This window comes from Pollachius pollachius (genome assembly GCF_949987615.1).
Source record: "Pollachius pollachius genome assembly, chromosome: 4".
NCBI classification, from domain to species: domain Eukaryota; kingdom Metazoa; phylum Chordata; class Actinopteri; order Gadiformes; family Gadidae; genus Pollachius; species Pollachius pollachius.
Genome location: NC_136937.1, coordinates 8,155,929 through 8,174,919, shown reverse-complemented (window position 1 = coordinate 8,174,919; position 18,991 = coordinate 8,155,929). Strand labels below are relative to the sequence as shown.

Sequence of the window (18,991 nt, the reverse complement as noted above, 5' to 3'; positions counted from 1 at the left end):
GTACCAAACGGGAGGGAAGCTACACTAGACTCTATGTTACTGTGAAACCTCGGGGCGGGGGCGGGGAGGGAGGGGGTTAAATTACCAAGACAGAAAGAGGTAAGGTACAGAACGGTCCGTATACCTCGCTGTTTTTACCCCATTAGTTACACTGAACATTTGATTTCGATGTACGGATACGTGTCCGCGGCCTATGGTGTTTTTATCAATGGTTTGATTAATGACGCTCACTGGTGAAAGACGCTGTTCAGCGTTTCAGGAAATTGTGTTATAAGTTATAAGATATGAAATGGTATGCGATAAATAGCCTACTATATTACATGTATCATTTTTTTAATTAATAAACCGTACGCTTGAATCTTTTAAACTTCAAGTAGCTCACAATCAAGATTATCTCTCTCTCTCTCCCCCTCCGTATACTGTGCCAACGCACTGCTTCTTTGAGACTATGTGCAGAGCCGTTCTAGCAGGTGATTGCCCTTATTTGGTCATAGCCTAGATCATGTGACCACAAAATGGTGGAAGCTGCGAGCTGTTTGTAAGCCGAGCATCTCTGCTGAGAGACGGGAGAAAAGATTAAGCAAAGGGAGCTGGGAGAGCCCATCCATGCTCTGAATCAAAGCAGGTCAGCAGTTCCTGTGCAGCAGTGGTGAGTCAAATAAAATGATGTTTGATTTGGAGAAAATAGCAATAAGCAGGGGGGGAAAGGGATGGAAGGGTCTCTCTCTCTCTCTCTCTCTCTCTCTCTCTCTCTCTCTCTCTCTCTCTTTTCTAGCCGGGGGAGACAGGAAGAGAGAGGAGGGAGGGAGGTAGGGGGAGGCGCTGCTAGTCTCGGCACAGTGGTCCTAATAGAGATGTGATGACGTTAGTTGTTATCCCTCTATGGAGGATGGAGCGAACAGCTGATGCGGACTCCCCCCCCCCCCATCCATCCCTCCTCCCCTGGATGGGTTTGTTGGCTCGTTTCTTTTTACAGATGACACACCCACAGCATGACATCATCACCATCATCACCATCCATAAATCTTTGATTTTTTTATTTCCTTTTTTTTGTATACTTCATGTGTTGTCTTGTCTGTGGTTTCGCTAAGACAGTCCTGTTCTCTACAATCTGGCAGCCACTTCCCCAGAGAGGAAGTCGGCTTTCTGTTCTTATGTGCCAGACACATGTGACCCACAGGAAATTTGCATCAGAGCTGACTCTCTATCCTGTACTGGACTGAATATTTGAATTGAATCAGCGCTCGACATTGCAAACAGCAGAGGCGTGTTTTCGTTTGTGTTTGTGTGTGGGTGTGAGTGTTTGTGCGAGGGCGTGAGTCTCTGTGTGTATGTGTATAGATATAAAACAACCAAAACTCTATTCCTCATGGTCCAAATTGGTTAAATTCGATACAATGACGTCATCATAGGCAAGGCAAGAAACGGGATCACAGGGATGGTGTTATACCACATGAACAGTCAGCCCTTAGACTCCTTTACAACTTTTAAACTAAAATCTTTTCAAGACAAACCGTGTCAATTTAATCGTTGCTTTAAAGTACCAAGAGGAGAACTGCTTCGTTTATTTCATCGAATATGTTAGTATTTACTAAATCAGGAGTGTTGTGTAGCCTACAAAGCAATAAACATAATTGGTATTATTATGATGTTATGTCTGTAATATTATCCTCGATGTACACCATTTTTGAGGAAGGTCATCGTCTGAGGACCCTTAGGTTGTGTTTAGGGTGTTTCTACCTTAAATGTGTGTGTGTGTGTGTGTGTGTGTGTGTGTGTGTATGTGTGTGTGTGTGAGTCTGCACCTTGGTCCCTGCAAGTCAGCAATGAGTGATTTGAAGTTTTTGTGTGCGCGTGTTCTTGAGTGTGTCTGTCTTCCTAAGCGTGTTCATCTTTGTGTGTGTGTATTTGTAAGTGTGTTTGTGCGTGCGTGCGTACATGCGTGTGTGTGTGTCAGTGTGGTGCGCCTTTGAGTATGCTGAGTCCATGATGAATTTGAAAGGACCGTAGACCTGACACGCCACTGTCATCCGTCACACACTCATCAAAGTGTGTGACCTCATCCCTAGAGAATAATCCCACCTCACACTATATCCCTATTTCATCACCAACGGATTACGCCATTCAAATCACATTTCATGATTTTAGTCCCCCTATTTGATGACTTATCTTTAGTTGTCTACTTTTGCCTGCTTATTTTAATCTTGCGCTTTGTTAGTTACTTTGCCTTCTCTTCTTCCTTCATGTGCTCGCATGACCAATAAACAGGAACCATTGACTCTTGACAGGTTCTTCCAGGTGATGTGTACCTGCCTCCTGAGACTAAGATGAGCACCGCTGACAGAGACTCTAGACCAGGTGAGCCCCACCAGGTACTCTCGCTGACCTGAGAGGTGGATCTCTATTTTCTCGCTCCAAGGTTCCTTATCGGATTGAGTTGCTTGTAGTTATTCATGAATCTTCTTTTTTCGTCGTCAGTAACGGCACACTCTTCCCTTTAACGGTTCCAAATTGATGTGCGTCAAATTCAATGTTGGGGAGCAATAGTTAACTGAAATGATATCGACGGGATGTTGCTTGGCCACCCTAAAAAATGATGTGCTCAAAGTTTCACAGAAGGATGTTAAATGTCACCGGAATAATAATAATAATAATAACAATAATAATAATAATAATATCATTTTAATGAAAGTAACTTATATCTAATAGTAATAGTTGGTAACTGTGGTATAAGCGGAATAGACCATAATAAAAATACTTACTCAGAGATAGAGATAGATAGATAGATAGATAGATAGATAGATAGATAGATAGATAGATAGATAGATAGATACATACATACATACATACATACATATATACATACATTTATATCAGCAATACCCGCCATGTATCAGAACCAATTGTGATTCATCGTTCCTTTGAAACTAAATAGTCTGCTCAATATCAAATAAAAGATGATTGCACCATCTATACTATATCTATGTATATACATATGATCATAATATATAATGTTCCCCATAGCCCCTCCAACCTCGCTCCCCCTGCAAGGGGGAGGAGGAGGAGGGCCGGCCCAGAGGAAGAAGCTGTCTGCCCCCCCCATCAGCCTCTCCCTGGACCAGAGTGAGGACGAGCTGGGAGAGACCCCCGACGACCTTGACATCGACGTGGACGACCTTGACACGCCGGAAGAGGGCGATAACCTGGACTACACCGACCATGAGATGGACTGGGACGGTGGGTCAGCGTCACCGGCCCGGACCCCCAACAGGGGCCCCCAGGGGCCACCACGTCCAGGAATTAAAAGCGCCCCACATAGAGGGTTTAGTTTTTTTCTGGCCTGCGTGAGGGTCAGATGGAGGGGGGGGGACAAAGCTAAGCTAATGCTGTGGAGAGAAATCTATTTTTGACCGTTGTGTTTCTCTTTGATCGAGCGGAAGTAACTCAGGAGGTAGAGCGGGTTGGCCGGTAAACGCAAGGTCGCGCTAGTTTTGATCCCCGGCTCCTCCTAGCTAAAGTGTCGAGGTGTCTTTGGATAAAAGCGCTATATAAATGCAGTCCATTTACCGATATTTTAATGCGAAAATATGTATGGATAATATAATATTATATTTTCCCAAACCACCAACCCCTCGGGATGTTAAGCATAGACCGTCTCAAAAATATGTAGTCCCTCGAGACGCGATGACAAGGTTGCGTTTCGGGGTGTTTGTTTGAACCAGATCCCCGAGCAGCCAATAGGAGCGGGGCGAGGGAGCCGGTGGAGCCAATCCCGACGTGCAGCGCGGAGGAGGAGCGGCAGGAGGGCCAGCTATGGCGGGCCGTGGTCATCGGGGAGCAGGAGCACCGCATCAACATGAAGAGCATCGAGCCCTACCAGAAGGTCATCTCCCACGGAGGTGACTCCCACACACACACACACACACTCATGGAACAACACGAGTCACCCTGGCTTTGTGCTGTGCGTCGAGGTTTTGTCGACGTACTGTATGGTGAGAACGACTGTACGTTAAGATAAATGTGTATAGGTCTTTTATCTCAAGGCTAGAATGATATTATGTATTTTAGGAACATTTCTATATATATATATAAATATTTTTTCGGTCCGATAAAAGATCTATATACACACATATATATATATATATATATATATATATATATATATATATTATAAAAGATCTATATACACACATATATATATATATATATATATATATATATTATATAGATCTTTTATCGGAGGCGTACAAGTCTGTAGGATCTAATTATATCTATAGAAATATATATATATACTGTATACAGTATATAAAAAAAAAAATAAAACGATTTTTCTGTGCTTCATTTTCTTTTCCCTACTTTTCAACAATATCGTCAAGGTTACTATGGCAACGGAGTTCATGCCATCATAGTGTTTGCCGCCTGCTTCCTGCCAGACAGCGATAGTGAAGATTACCACGAAGTTATGGAGAACCTCTTTCTGTGAGAGACACACTAGGACACACACACACACGCACACATACACACACACACATATATGAACGCACACACTCACACAAACACACGCATACACATCAACGCACAAACAGACATGAATGCACATACACTCACATTCATACATCAACATGCTCACAATAACCCACTTAAGCAAACACACACACACACACTCATCAACACACAAACACACACACGCTCACACACACACACACACACACACACACACAAACTCACACACATATTAACACACTTCTAAAAACTGTGGATGTGAAGTTCTAATCATCAGAAACCCTTAGTTGAACACCCTTTTAAATTCTAGTGTTTTTACCTGAATGGCCCATTGAGTTTGTAAGAAGATGTATTTTGTTGTTGTTTTCTAGGTACGTCATCAGTACACTGGAGCTGATGGTAGCTGAGGACTACATGATCGTGTACCTGAACGGTGCCACGCCCCACCGGAGAATGCCTGGCCTCGGTTGGCTGAAGAGATGTTATCAGATGATTGACAGACGGTTGGTCCAATCTATTGTATCCATCAGTGCATGGCCTCAAATTGTTTTCAAACTGTACCATTAGCATAATTAGGTGCTTATTACGCTTTTCTTCCAAGTCAGTTACAAGTACATAATGACACTGATAAACAAGGCTTTTCTCGGTCCACACCAGCCTATGAGGGGTACAGTGCAGAGACAGGTCATTAAGGTGCAGAGAAGGGCTGGGCATCTCGCTCAAACTGTTCGCATAGAGTTGGGCTGCAGGGCATTGGGTTTCCCCCGGGACTGGAACAACCTATTCACCACCGTACTATCCTTCCCCTCTCATATTCTGACACCTGCTCCTTCATGTCGTCTGCAGACTCAGGAAGAATTTGAAATCCTTCATCATTGTTCATCCCTCATGGTTCATCAGAACAATCCTGGCCATCACCCGGCCCTTCATCAGGTAAACTCCTCTGGCTTTCCTGATACGAACCGCACACAATATCAACTTCAAAACCACTGTTATTATAGAAGATGTCCAGCGTGTATACATTAGATGCATAGCTGATTTAAATTCACTTATCAATTGAATTGAGTGAACATGGTGTGTTCATGTGTGTGTTTGTGTGCCTGTGTGTGTATGTGCACACGTGCATATTTCCGTGTGTGTGTGTGTGTGTTTGTGTGTGCGTATGTCTCTCTCTCCGTTCCTATCACAGCACCAAGTTCAGCAACAAGATCAAATACGTGAACAGCCTGGATGAGCTCCGAGAATTAATCCCCATGGAGTACGTCCATATCCCAGAATGCATCATTAGGTGAGCTTGGCCGACCACGCCGTTTCCCCCTCTCACCCTGTGCATCCCAGTCCGTATCAATCTCTGTATTTATGCTGACGTCGCTCCACCTCTCACCACCCCCAGGCTTGACGAGGAGCTGAAGGAAGCCACGGAGAGTTCCAAGTAAGCAACGACTCGTTTCTTTGTTTATTTTGCTTTTGCGCCTCGTTGCTTCACCACAGTGCCTCAGGGGAGGTGCACACATGCGTTTTTAAATAAATACGCACGCACGGTTTGCTGAAGCGCCGCTAGCCCCAACGAACACACTACAGCGCTCAGTTAGCCTCTGGCCGGAGCTCCACCTCAGCGGACGATTAGCCTTCTTGTGTGTTACATGTCGTTAGCCTCATAGCATAATTGCCTAAGTCATATTTTGGCCAAATTGGGATTTCAAACCTGACTCTTCTCTCCTAGGGCTGCTGAGTCTCTGTGCCTCATTGAACTAATCCTATTTACTATACCCTAAGCCAATCAAAGTCATTTTTAGATTCCATAATCACTATCTGCCTACGTCAGCATTTTTTACGATAAATACAAGCTGAACCTAAAAATAAAGTAAAAAAAATAATAAAAAAAGCGGGCACACACTTTAAAAAGTTGCAAAAAAAGTAAAGTGAGCATACAACTTATAAAACGCGCTGATTACTGTCTGCGTCATCTTTGAGGCTCTGCACGTCACATTTCCCGAGGACTACTTGCCCTGTTTTAGTTCAATTATGTTTTCTGAGGGTCCATCTGATCTGCTGGTGCACCGGAAGACAGAAAGATCTCTCAGACCACCATCCTGTGGTCTCATATATAGCGAAGAAATACACATAAATAAGAGAAAAGTTGCTTTTGTTTTCATCCATCGTAAGGCTATGATATAATGACCTGCCAATTAATCAGCTGCACTTTACTAGTGCCGCTAAGAGCTGTAATTATCATTATTAATATATTTCATTATAATGAAGTGTTTTGCGTTCTTGGCGAGTGCACTCAGATTCACAACACACAAGAGGTGTTCTTGCAGCATATTGCAATATATTAACCCCCCACCCCCCCTTTCCTTGTTTGTTTGTATCAGAATTAACAGTTTTCTTCTGGGGCCGGAGCCAAGTGCTAGCAGGACGCAGAAGTAAGTATTCAAAGTTGAAAGTGGAGGAAGAGAAACAGCATGCATATTTCAATGTTGCGTCAACCTTATTAGAACGAGGTCTAACAATGTCTTCCTCATATTTTGTTTCTCTTCCTCCTCTTTCAAGCAAACCTGATGAAGCCGGTGTCAGCCCCTCCTAAAGTCACACTCGCACACACACACACACACACACACACACACACACACACACACACAGATCACCACAAGACTAGATTATGTTCCAGAGATTGTCGTCTTTGTCGCTGTATTCTTGACGCTGTCAGCTGGGAAACTGAGGAGACTGAGGGCAGGTTAAGTTTGTGTTTGTGTCTGGCGTTTCTGTCACTCAAGAGCTTGGATTCACTTATTCCCTGTTTATATATTCCTATAAACACACAGATACATACAGACAGACACATACACTCACTCAGACAAAGAGTCCTACCCAAAGTAAGTTTTGACTCAAAGAGACTGCAGTATCTGGGACTTTGCTTATAACCAGCGTAGGTAAAATAACTCTCGCAGCATATTTCTTCTCCGGTACATTGTCCATGAAATGGCCACCGATGAAAATGATAACGTTTTGTGGATCACCTTCTATGAGTCGTTTGTCTGCCTGTCAAAAAAAATGAGTTTTGTTGTGATTGTTCCTCTTGGGGATGTTGTCAACAAAGAAAAATGTAGAATTCTCCTCTGCCAGCACACTGAACTGCTACCACAGACCATCCTTGTTGGCAACATGCTTGGCAGAGTCAGCCAAGTGCACCTCTGTGTGATTCTTTCAAAAAAATCCAAGCGACAGTGTTGTATTTGTACGCATGAGTGCCGAAGATTTACCGACTTTAGTATACGTGTGTGTGTGTGTGTCAGTCCGTTTCTGTGTTACTGCATAAAGTCGGTCGTTCGGTGTGTCGGCGATGGGTGCACTTAACCAGGGGATATCAGTGCACTAAAGCGGCTGAAATATGAATACCGGTATATATAACACAAAATATCAAACAATCATTCAAACAAGGTTGATCCTGATCGTTGTTGTTCTATAATGAAAGACACACAATGTATATTTATTCCACCCCTGGCCTGAAGCTGGGCGTTGTGTGCCGCTGCGGTGTGTGTGTGTGCGTGTGTGTGTGTGTGTGTGTGTGTGTGTGTGTGTGTGTGTGTGTGTGCCTGTGTGTCTGTGTGTCTGTGTGTGTACTACATCTATCTGAATACGTGAACCTGAGCCGTTGGTCCTCTATGAGAGCATGTTGGGTCCCATGCATGAGTGTTGGAGTGTCTACGTTTGGTTTGGGAAAGTATGTGGACGTGTGTATTTTAAGTGTGTGTGCGTGTGTGTGTGTGCGCGTATACAGCTTATATAAATAAGTTGTCTTAAGACACAACAATTAAACAGGGCATTTCCGAAGCACAATATCCTAAAGGGGCTCTGCGTGTGTGTGTGTGAGTGTCTGTTTGAGTGGGTTGTGGGTAGTATGTTTGTTCATATGTGCATGTACCTTGTAGCTCATAGATAACCCCCCCTCCTCTCTACCGCAGTTCACTGGGGAAAACGCCATAGACTTATCGATTCTTGTCTAGTAAATCAATAAATGATTTATCTCTGACTCTCGGGTATGGTGTTTTTATTTGTATTCTATATATTAGACGGGATGAGTGGAGCCGGGAGGGTTAAAAGTGGGAGAGTTTATTTGAATTGAACACCAGTGCATTTTCTAATTAAAAGCCACCTCAGCAAACAAGGGAGAGTGTGTTACAGAAAAAAATGATAGCAACTTTAAAGTGCCACTTCAACACCACAAGCGTCTAAAAGATAAATAACATGATAGAGGAAAAATTCACAAAGCAGGAGTGTGAACGCCCATGAAGACTATCTTTCATATCGGAGGGAAGTTGTTCACATTTCCCCAGACTGCAAGGCACCCAAGAATATTCCTGTCACATATTTAGCATATTTTTGTGAATGGAAAAAAAAGCGACACAATACACACCAGCTCGTTATAAACAGCTTTTCATCTACCGTCTTCGTCTCGCTCGGCTCCAAAGTTTCAGCGGAGGATGCGGCTCTCGGCGATCAGCTCAGAGAGAGAAAGAGAGGGGGCGAGAGACAAAGTGCGGCAGTGGAAGCGAAGACACGTCAAAAGGACAAAACTCTCACCCCACCGCGTCGAGGCTTCTCCGCTTCACCGGAAGGCGTAGCTCTCGTCGTCGTACTCCAGCTCGTCTTCCTTGTCCTCGCCGGGGTGTCCGTAGCGGAACTTCCTGTACACCGTGCCGTCCTGGCCCATGTACACAATGTCCTCGTCTTCGTCCTCGTCGTCTTCGTCGTCGTCGTCGTCGTCCGCGGCGCCTTTGCCCCTCCCACTGAGGTCGACCAGCTGGGACTGGCGGGAGGACGAACCCCCGCCCCCGGAATTCGAGAAGCCGCCGCCGCCGCTGCCTAGCTTCTCGTAGCCGCGCGGGATGATGATGTCGGGCTGCGAGGTGGTCTTGGAGCGCGAGTGTCTGATGAAGATGACGATGCCTCCCAGGCCCAGGAGCAGCAGGAGGCCGCTGGTGACGAAGAGGGCCAGGTTGCCACTGGAATCGTCCTCTTCCTCCTTGTTCCTGAAGGCAAAGTTGGTGCCGAGAATGCACTCCCCTAAGAGTTAGGACGGATACAGGGAGAGTTAGGACAGATACAGGTTGTTGGAATGCACTCTCCAAAAAGTGTGGAAGGATACAGGGTGTTGGAATGCACTCATCTGAGAGTTAGAAAGGATAAAGTGTTGGGGTTAGGGTTAGGGTTGGGATTTACCCTAACCAATTTCTAAACCTTACCTAAACTTAAACCTAAACTTAACCATCTCTAACCTACTGCCTGCACATAACCATCTCTAACCTAATACCTACATGTAACCATCTCTAACCTAATAACTAAGCCTAACCATCTATAGCCTAATTCCTATACTTAACCATCTCTGACCTAATACCTAAACCTTGTGTCAAAAAGCCAATCAGAGAGCGGTTCTGGGCAGCGTGGGCGGGTCTTAACCAGGAACAGCGGGTCTTAACCCAATCAGGCGGAATAAGGCCCACCTTGAGTCTCGGTGCAGTTACAACAGTCCTGCTGCTGATGCTGGGATGGACCCCCGGGGGACACCGCGCTCCTGTGCGAGGCCCCGTCCTCTCCTTCTTCTTCGGGCTCCTGGAGACGGCAGCAGGGCAAACAGCGCCCTCCGGCTGCCAAGATGGCCAGCGCAGGACACTCTGTGCAGTTTCCCTCGCCGGGGCCCCTGCACTCCAGGCAGGAGCCGTGGCAGTCCCAACAGCCGTTACCGGAGTCCTGGGAGGGGGAAGACACAGCGGAGTACAGGGTGTGCATTGAAAGGGAAGAGGGTGAAACTGTGAAGGGTAGGCATGGTACATTATTGTCTGTGTGGTGAAGGGGAGTGTAAAACTCTGTTGTTTTTGTTTTTGATCATTACGATCGTATTTATACTTTCGTCGACAGCTCAATTACAACTATAATTCATTAAATAATGTTATTTATTTAATTGTATTTCCTTACTTTGAGTTATAGTGGGTTATGGTTATGTTGATTGTTATGCTGTCAATCATCACTTCCACTTCTGTATATATTTATTGTGTGTTGTGTTGCGATTCGGATTGCGGAAATGTGTGCGTGAACGATAGCTACCTGTAGTGTTGGATACTGTGCAAACGCGCACATGGATTGACATGCGCCGTTTGTAAAGATGTAGCCGTCGTGACAGGACTCACAGCTACGTGCCTCTTTACCTGCAGGGACGACAAGCAGAAGCTGATACTTCCTTTACAGAGCGATGTTTACCAAGCGTGTACAGGGGTGCAGCACTGTGATACCATGATGCAATCTCCGGGGGAACGGGTTTCAGTAATGCTGGTAATGCATATTTTGTAGATAATAGTTGTAGATATAGTTTTGTTTGGGGAAGTTTTGATGTTATCGTAACGCATGAAGGAGAGATGCGTTCCAGTAACCCCCTTCTGTCATCAAATATGTTTTTGAAGACACATACACACACACACACAGCATTTGTGATTGATATTGACGCGTAAATGCAGAAAATGCAGTAATTGCAAATGCATTTCAAACACAAAAAAAGAGATAGGTAGAGTGAGAGAGAGAGAGAAATAGAAAACTTTGACCCCTTAAGGACATTGTGATTGGCTGACACAGTTGGCATCATAAGTCAGTGCATCCTTTGTGCAGGCTTATTCCGTGAATGTTACACCATTGTTCCCGTAAAAGGTTGCGCCACAACTTTAGCGGTAATGTTACACGTCTTATGCAGGGAAATTGGCGGAACGTACTTGCTTACATTTCGATCCCAGCCCCCAATCACACATGCAGCCTATGTCTAAGGTTATCAGACATAATGCTTACGTCACTAATTTACTAATTGGACTACAGTATAGCTGTGTTAGAAATCGTTCCCTATACACTCACTCACTATTCCCTATATAGTGTTCATGATATAGTGCACTATATAGGGAACGAACAAACGAGAATTCGGACACTACGCTGAACGTTATTTGTGTGACGCAGACAGATGCACCCACATCATGTAAACAAACCGGGCACTCACGAGGAAAGCTGGAGGTTGTATTGATGTTGAATTTTACATTTCCTTGTTCAAGTTTGTTTTAATTAATTTTGAATGTTAAATTTTCTATGTTAAATCCCAAATAAATTGTTGACATTTCTAAAGGAAAGCCGGAGACTCCATCATTAAATGTATTCGTTTCCTCGGTTATTCAGCTTCTTCTTCTCCTCCGGAAAAACACGACCGCATTGCATTGTGGTATACGGGAGTAACATGTAGGGTACATCGTATGTACACTAAAATTTTGGGTATTTTAAGTGCCCTATATAGTGCATGAAATTAGCCACTGAGAATTCGAACACCACTACAAAATGGCGAGCACCCTATATAGTGCACTATATCCGTGATAGGGAACGATTACGAACACTGCTTATGACTCTGGGAGTGGGTGCGGATGACGGCTGGTTTAAGCAGCCTCACCTGGCGGAGTCTGATTGGACTCTGGGGCAGGGTGAGGCTGCACACCTGTTGCATATTAAGTAATCAATATGCACAGGTTAAACCAGCCATCTTCACACGCACTCGGTAGACCGCCTGCATGGCAGCAGACTACCCCTTGCCATATTCAGTATCGAAACAATTTTGCAGTAAACTGGATGTTCAACACCATCAGCCTGCTTCCTTTATCTGGAGATGCTCAAAATAAGTCAACCTGGGGGGCTTGTAGCACTGACGTTTGCTACAATGACTTTTCGACTTCTCCCCGGTCTTCGTGTGTGGAGAGTCATCACCCGTCTCACCTATGCAGGTCTTGCAGCTGCCGTGGCAGGGCTCGCAGAGGTGGTGGGTGGGGTCTCGGTGGTGGTCCGGCGGGCAGGTGAGCAGACAGCGGCGCTGGCTCCGCAGGTAGAGGAGACCGGGGGGGCAGCTCAGGCACTCCCTGTCCCCTCCGCCCTGACACTCCCTGCAGGCCGCGTCACACCTATGGCACGCCTGGGATGTTGCGTCGCTATAGTGACTGGGTACGGGTAGATGGGGGCGGGGGGGAGAGCGAGAGAGATTTTGATTGTGGTTGTCGCTGTTCATTTGTGTTCTGTTTCTGCGCAGCGCACCATGAATCATTTATGAGTATATAATTAATGAACTATGAATAATGGAACAGAAATAATTCAATTATCAGGGAAACATCTATAATGTCATTTGAAAATGTATGTGTATCATTTTCTTTTGAAATGCGGTTAAAAACCTGCTCATTCTCTGCTTAAATATCCACTAAATGACAACATTTAGTTGATGCAATTCTAAAGGTTCCATATAATGACTACATTACATGTATCATATAATTTCTATTTTACAAATAATTACTTAAGCTGGTCATTATGGTGAGGGGCTTCTTCAAAAAACGTAGAAGATGAATAATCCACCTAATTCTACACATTCTCTGTATTTGAGCTAACTACAGACATACCCTATATACTCACTAAAGACATAGCCTATATACTTTATTTCATCTAACTACAGAAAAAGCTCATATACTCTATTTGATGTAAGTCTTGACATGGCTCATATACTGTACTCTGTATTTGATCTAACTACAGAAAGCATATATCGTATTTTGTAGCCGTTGATATAACTCGCAGACATTGTTCGAGAGTTTCCATGGACGCTCACACTGGTCTTTAATCCACATGGGGTCTTTGAAGCACAAAATGTATTATTAATATATATTCATACAACAAAATGAATATGTGTATGAGCGAAGCCCCCAAACCACAGTGTGCTTCACAGTGAACAAAGTAAGTTACTGTGCTGGCAAAAGGGGGAATTCCACGCTTGGCTGACTTCTAATAGAGGAGTTTTCCCGCCAAAAAAACACACAAATAGCAGCGCTACCTAGCGTGACTTTAAAGAACATCTAAAGGTGACATATTATACCACCAGGTGTGAGTGTGATTAGCCACTACACGCCCACTTGTGATGTCTGAAGAGGCAGATTTTCGAAACGGCTTGTAACGGCTAATCACACTCACACCTGGTGGTTTAATATGTCCCCTTTAGAGCCACGTGGCGCTCAAAATCTACCAGTCAGCCGTCATGTGCTCGGGCGGTTCCCAGGGCCGGGGCGAACGCTAAACTCTGTGGAACCCCTGCCCCCCCGTCCGCAGATCTGCCTGTTTTGTGTGTTTTTTTTCTCGGGGGGTAAGTGAAGGTAAAAGGATGATGAGTGAGATTAAAACAGCCCTTGTCTCAATTTGTATTCCTAATGTTCCCTATTTGTTCTCTCTGGGGTATTTAACCGCACATCAATTTAATGCGCCGTTAATTTAACGCTCGCAACTGCCACAGTATAAATAAAATCCCGTCTCATTAGCATTTTGCGGGGGGGGGGGGGGGGGTAATTAAACTCAATCCAAATGGACCTGTTTCCACACAATAAACTTATGTGTGCAAAATGCGACGTGGCGACTTAAAAACACAAGGAGAAATGTTCCGACGCAAATCCATATTACACCACCTTTTTTTTACCATTCCCTATTGTCCAATGTGATATTTTGGATTGTGTTATGTTTTTCCTTCCTTCCTCGCACCAACAAAACCAAACACAAAGCCCCTTGCACTGACCCGTTGCTTGCGACACGTGACAGCCTGCCTGTGACTGTGAGGAACTGCTGTGTTTCTGAACTGACCCAGAAAAAAAAAAAGGGTAGCCTCACATCAGGAATGACCGGTGAAACGAGACACCGCCTGGCCCCTTACCTGGTGGGGCAGCTCTCTACGCAGTCCTGGCCCTGCCTTAAGAGGTGGGCTTTGCAGCGGACACACTCATGGCTGTGTTTGCCCGTGCAGGACAAACAGAAGGGGTGGCACGCTTCACATCGGTGCTCTCTGTCGTCCGGGTAGTAGCCAGTAGGGCACGAATCTACGCAGGAGCCATCTGCAATGCACACACACGGACACACAAAGATGCGGAGACACACACACGCTCAGACATGCGGAGAGACACACACACACACACACACACACACACACACATGCACACACACAAGGACACACACAGACATACACACGGGGACACACAGAAACACACACATACACACACAAGGACACACACGCGGACGCATGGACGCACACGCATACCCACACAGAAGGAGACGCGCGCGCACACACACACACACACACACACACACACACACACACACACAGGATTATTCGTCACAGCTGCATCCTGGAACATTGTGCCCGTGCAGACAGTAATGGTTTTATTCAGTGTGGGAAACAGTCTTGTAACGTCTATAAAACGACTGTGTGCTGAAGAAACATGTGAGAGCACTTTCTTGAACTTGATAGGGCTTTAGGCAGTGCTCACTTGAGTATTTTAGGCCATTTTAACAAGTCCTAAATGAATTGAACGCTACCACTGATTAGATCAGAGAAGCTCAGTGTAATTGTTTTAAAGTCGTGGGTCCACGGCACAACACACCATTACCATTTAGTGGATACCTTTATCTTAAGTGTCTCACCTCAGCATTAATTGATTTTGGTAGTAGGGTTGAGGCTCAAGGATGCCTAGAGATAGACTAGACATCGGGGTTCGAACCAAGATCCTTTGTGCTGGGAGTCAAACAACTCAACTCCCTATACCTTTAATGGTCAGTTCAACCCTCTGAGGTCATTTAACCTTTATATTCTGTATCGTTAGCCTCCTCGCATAATTGTCTAAGTCATTTTTTGGCCAAATTGGGATATCTAACCTAACTCTACTCGCCTCATGCTGCTGATTCACTGTGCCTCATTGGCTATACCCTAAGCCAATTAGAGTGCTTTTTACATTCCTTAATCGGAATTTGAAATTTGACTTTTTGCACTTAATACAAGTTGAACCTTCAAATATGACTTTTTAATATTTTTTTACATGTATATTTTATGTATATCGGCAAATACGGCAATTCTGCAATGAGGCTAGCGATATTAAATACCATGAACCATGTGGACGCGTGGCATGTTCCCACTCACTGAGGAGCATGTGCTTGGGGTGGCAGGCGGAGCAGTGGGTGGTGCCGGGGCCCGAGCACTGGTGGCAGTACGGGTGACAGAGGGTGCACTCCCCGTTCTGGTCCAGGTAGCGGTGGGGTGGGCAGTGGGGGCCCGGCGGCAGGCAGCGGCCCCCGTCGTCGGGCCTCTGGTGCGACTGGCAGCTGACACAGGAGTCGGCGCGGGGGCCCAGGCAGGTCAGACAGGAGGCGTCGCACTCTGGGGAGAAGGACAAAGGGGAGGCCCTTCGGCTAGCCTGGAGGCCCTCAGCAGGCGCAGTCTGAGCGGACTATGTCCGTGCCGTCAGTGTTATCTGATCACGTGTGGGACTGCTATTGACTAGGGGAGCGCTTTCCTTGAGAACACGCGCTGTATTTGTACAGTGCCCTTGGGTACCTTGAAAGGCGCGTTAAAATAAAAGGTATTTTTATTATTATTATGCAGAGTGGCTCAGCAAGAAGGGGGTAAGAGCCGCTTGCTCAGTTAGGATGCCTAAGACATGTAGGACAGCCAACATTGTGCTTCGAACTATCTATCTATCTATCTATCTATCTATATATATATACTAGGGCTTCACTAATATACTAATTGAATGTCGCAATGAATGGCTTAATAAAATATTAATCTCCAGTTTTTAAATCAATTCAAAATGCAAAATTCAAGTTTTTAATAGGGACTAGACAAAATATGCTAGCTTTATGCAAATGTACGCATACTATTTATTGTAACTCGAGTAAGAACAAAAATACAATACAGTGTGTCCAACCTTTTCCTCAGTTTTTAACACAAAACAAAAGACTGAGACAAGACCCGGGTTTTTAAATCATAAATAACCGGTTTGAAACTATAGTGTATATAAAGTATCAAGTATTCCCTCACAAGCTCAGCCCGGATATCCAGTTACAGCGAACAGCACTGTAATACAGTCAGAGTTTCAAGAAAGCCTTGCTATGCTTCACACTGAACTATGTTGACACATTAGTACTATGGCTGCAATCGCTCGGCTGCTTAACGCTTGGGTTGTGCCATTTAGAGGCATAATTGTTTTGGAAATCAATCTCGCTCATCTGCCATCAAAGCCAGTTTGTTTCTCATCGAGCAGATGGGAAGAGAAGAGAGAAGCCTCATCCTACGATGTTGCATCATTATCTTTGATGCTCCAATAGTTTTAACTACCATTTGGATCTGTGAATAATGACAAGTATAGGATTACTCTTATAAGCGTGAACCTAAAAGATAAAACCTGCAGAAGGGGAGAGTGGAGCCCGCTCTCCAGTGAGATGCAGGCTGGTTATTCCTATAAGTGAGATCAATGAAACAGCCTATACGTTAATGGTTAAATGTAGCATACGTTTGCTGAGAGTCGGGGCGGTTTAAAGAGGCTTAACGATAAATGCAGGACAAGCAAACATTTTCTCAGTGATTGAACATAATGAGGGCGCGTCTTGTCCACAATTAGTCTTGTGTACAATCAGTCTTGTGTACAATCAGTCTTAAGGTCACGTGATCTGCTCCTGTAATTGCTAGTTGGCATCCGACAACTAGGTAACAATACTGCTCCTCTGCCCCACATATATATATACAGTATAAATATCCACTTATATACATATATACATACATATACAGTATATACACATAGACGCACATATATATAAATATACACATCCTTTTTATGGGTAAAATAAAGTAAAGTTTAAAAGTTTAAGTAAAAAAAACAGGCTATTGTTGGTAGGTCTTCTATGATTTTCAGCATAGTGATCAATGCAATTTTCTCACTGTGTCTAAAATAATGGAAGCCTGTCCCAAATAAAGGTCAGATTTTGATTATGGTAATGATAATGAAAGGAAATAGAACCTTGCTTATAGATTACGTTTTATGGTAATTGAAGCAGTATACTCGGCTGAACTTGGCTGCATAACCATATTAATAGTTGAACGCTGCTTCAAATCACATTAAATAGCTGAAGCCTTAAATACACATAACCCCCAAAGCACACAGCCGTGTCAGGACGGGCGCAAATTGTTTTTGATGGATGCGGTCCAAAATAGACTAGTGGTTTCCTATTTAACATAGATTTGATACAGCCATGTTATATATTTTGGAAACTGCTCGTGGGGCTCAGAACAATATGATTCTAGCTCTTGCTAGTGTCAATGGTTGTCGAACATTTGTCACCTTTGCACTCTCCAGTGAGGGCGTCCCGGTAGAAGTGGGCGGGGCATCTGGGTCGACACGCCCCGTTGTGGAGGGAGGCGTCGGGGTCGGAGCAGGTGTCACAGTCGTTGCTGCCGGGTCCGTCACACAGCAGGCAGGTGGGGTGGCAGCCCCCGCAGACCCTCTGATCCACGTCGTCGTAGAAACCCTCGGGACAGTCGAGCACACAGTGGCCTTCGTGGAGGAAGTGGTACTCCTCACATTCTGCCAAAATAAAAGCGCAGGGGGTTGGGAAGGTAAAAAAAATCAATTTTCGAAAAAAGTGCAAATGAGTTTTTAACAACTTTTGGTTATATACTTTCATTATTCGAATATAATCAGTTAATTTGACTCCTGGTCTCAACAAAATGTCAAAAGAAAAGAAATATCCTGTCATATCATGTCATCGCTTGTATTTGTTATCAGTTAACGATACCGATATACAAAAATAAAAAAAAACATTAAAAATAGTAACCATATAAACCCCGATTTAAAAGCACAGCTCCAATGAACCCCGTCCGTACCGGTGCACTGTCCGGGCCGGGTGCATCGCTGGCAGGCAGGTGGGCAGCGTAGGCAGCCGCCCCCCTGGGCCAGGTGGTCGGGGGGGCAGGTGGACACGCAGCGCGTCTGGAGCAGCAGGAGAGGGGGCTGGCAGCTCAGACAGGTGGTGCTGTTCTGCCCGCAGGACGCACAGCCCTCGGCGCAACTGTGACACACCTGGCCCACGGCGTACCCCCTGTGGAGAGGGGGCGGGGGTTAGATGGACCAAACAGGAAGTACTTCCCCCGAGCTTCCTTTTTTGATCCCATGATTTAAAGGTGACATATTTTATATCAGCAGGTGTGAGTGTGATTAGCCGTTACAAGCCGTTTTGAAAATCGGCCTCTTCTGACGTCACAAGTGGGCGTGTCCACCTAGATGTGGGCTGGATAGATCAGTCTACCAGGCTACCCAGTGGACCGTAGCAAACGTTGCTCATCTATCCGTCATACATCTAGGTGGACACGCACACTTGTGATGTCAGCCGATTTTCCTGGTGGAATAATATGTCACATTTAAAGGACGATTCGATTTATTTTACTTGAAATCGATATTTTGCGTGTGCAGACACTCAAACACAGTAGCGATAAAGTGTCAGCATTGCGCCAATATCAAACATATACACACGCGGATACTGGCCAAACACAAACACTAGTTTAGGGACAGCGGCTCGGGGCATAAAGGGGACGTATTCGGAGAGTAAACAAGATTCTGAGAGTAATCTT

At 44.9% G+C, this 18,991-nt stretch overlaps 2 protein-coding genes across 2 annotated transcripts in view; one reads left to right on the top strand and one right to left on the bottom strand.

Moving 5' to 3' along the window:
* Positions 1 to 428: 428 nt before the first annotated feature.
* Positions 429 to 8,492, top strand: prune2 (prune homolog 2 with BCH domain). Its single transcript, XM_079734664.1, has 11 exons — positions 429 to 649; positions 2,289 to 2,358; positions 3,025 to 3,237; positions 3,723 to 3,899; positions 4,377 to 4,479; positions 4,875 to 5,006; positions 5,350 to 5,436; positions 5,693 to 5,791; positions 5,897 to 5,935; positions 6,879 to 6,929; positions 7,057 to 8,492. Exons 2-11 carry the CDS (start codon positions 2,328 to 2,330, stop codon positions 7,088 to 7,090), a joined length of 966 nt encoding a protein of 321 aa, XP_079590790.1. The 5' UTR covers positions 429 to 649; positions 2,289 to 2,327; the 3' UTR covers positions 7,091 to 8,492.
* A 111-nt stretch (positions 8,493 to 8,603) lies between these two features.
* Positions 8,604 to 18,991, bottom strand: part of LOC307075149 (proprotein convertase subtilisin/kexin type 5-like) — a gene marked incomplete at its 5' end in the record, with an annotated part of 35,431 nt that continues 25,043 nt past the window's right edge. The window contains 8 exons of the mRNA XM_079735653.1: positions 8,604 to 9,570; positions 10,008 to 10,388; positions 10,533 to 10,709; positions 12,298 to 12,515; positions 14,255 to 14,432; positions 15,512 to 15,748; positions 17,706 to 17,948; positions 18,248 to 18,462. Of these exons, the coding sequence (XP_079591779.1) occupies positions 9,113 to 9,570; positions 10,008 to 10,388; positions 10,533 to 10,709; positions 12,298 to 12,515; positions 14,255 to 14,432; positions 15,512 to 15,748; positions 17,706 to 17,948; positions 18,248 to 18,462 (2,107 nt within the window). The 3' untranslated portion in view covers positions 8,604 to 9,112. The remainder of the gene's footprint in view (positions 9,571 to 10,007; positions 10,389 to 10,532; positions 10,710 to 12,297; positions 12,516 to 14,254; positions 14,433 to 15,511; positions 15,749 to 17,705; positions 17,949 to 18,247; positions 18,463 to 18,991) is intronic.

Excerpts from the sequence above, each read along its gene's own strand:
- prune2 (XM_079734664.1), top strand. The coding sequence starts at position 2,328 with ATGAGCACCGCTGACAGAGACTCTAGACCAG. Across the intron at positions 4,480-4,874 it reads GTTATGGAGAACCTCTTTCT|GTACGTCATCAGTACACTGG; the intron begins GTGAGAGACACA and ends GTTGTTTTCTAG. Across the intron at positions 5,936-6,878 it reads GAAGCCACGGAGAGTTCCAA|AATTAACAGTTTTCTTCTGG; the intron begins GTAAGCAACGAC and ends TGTTTGTATCAG.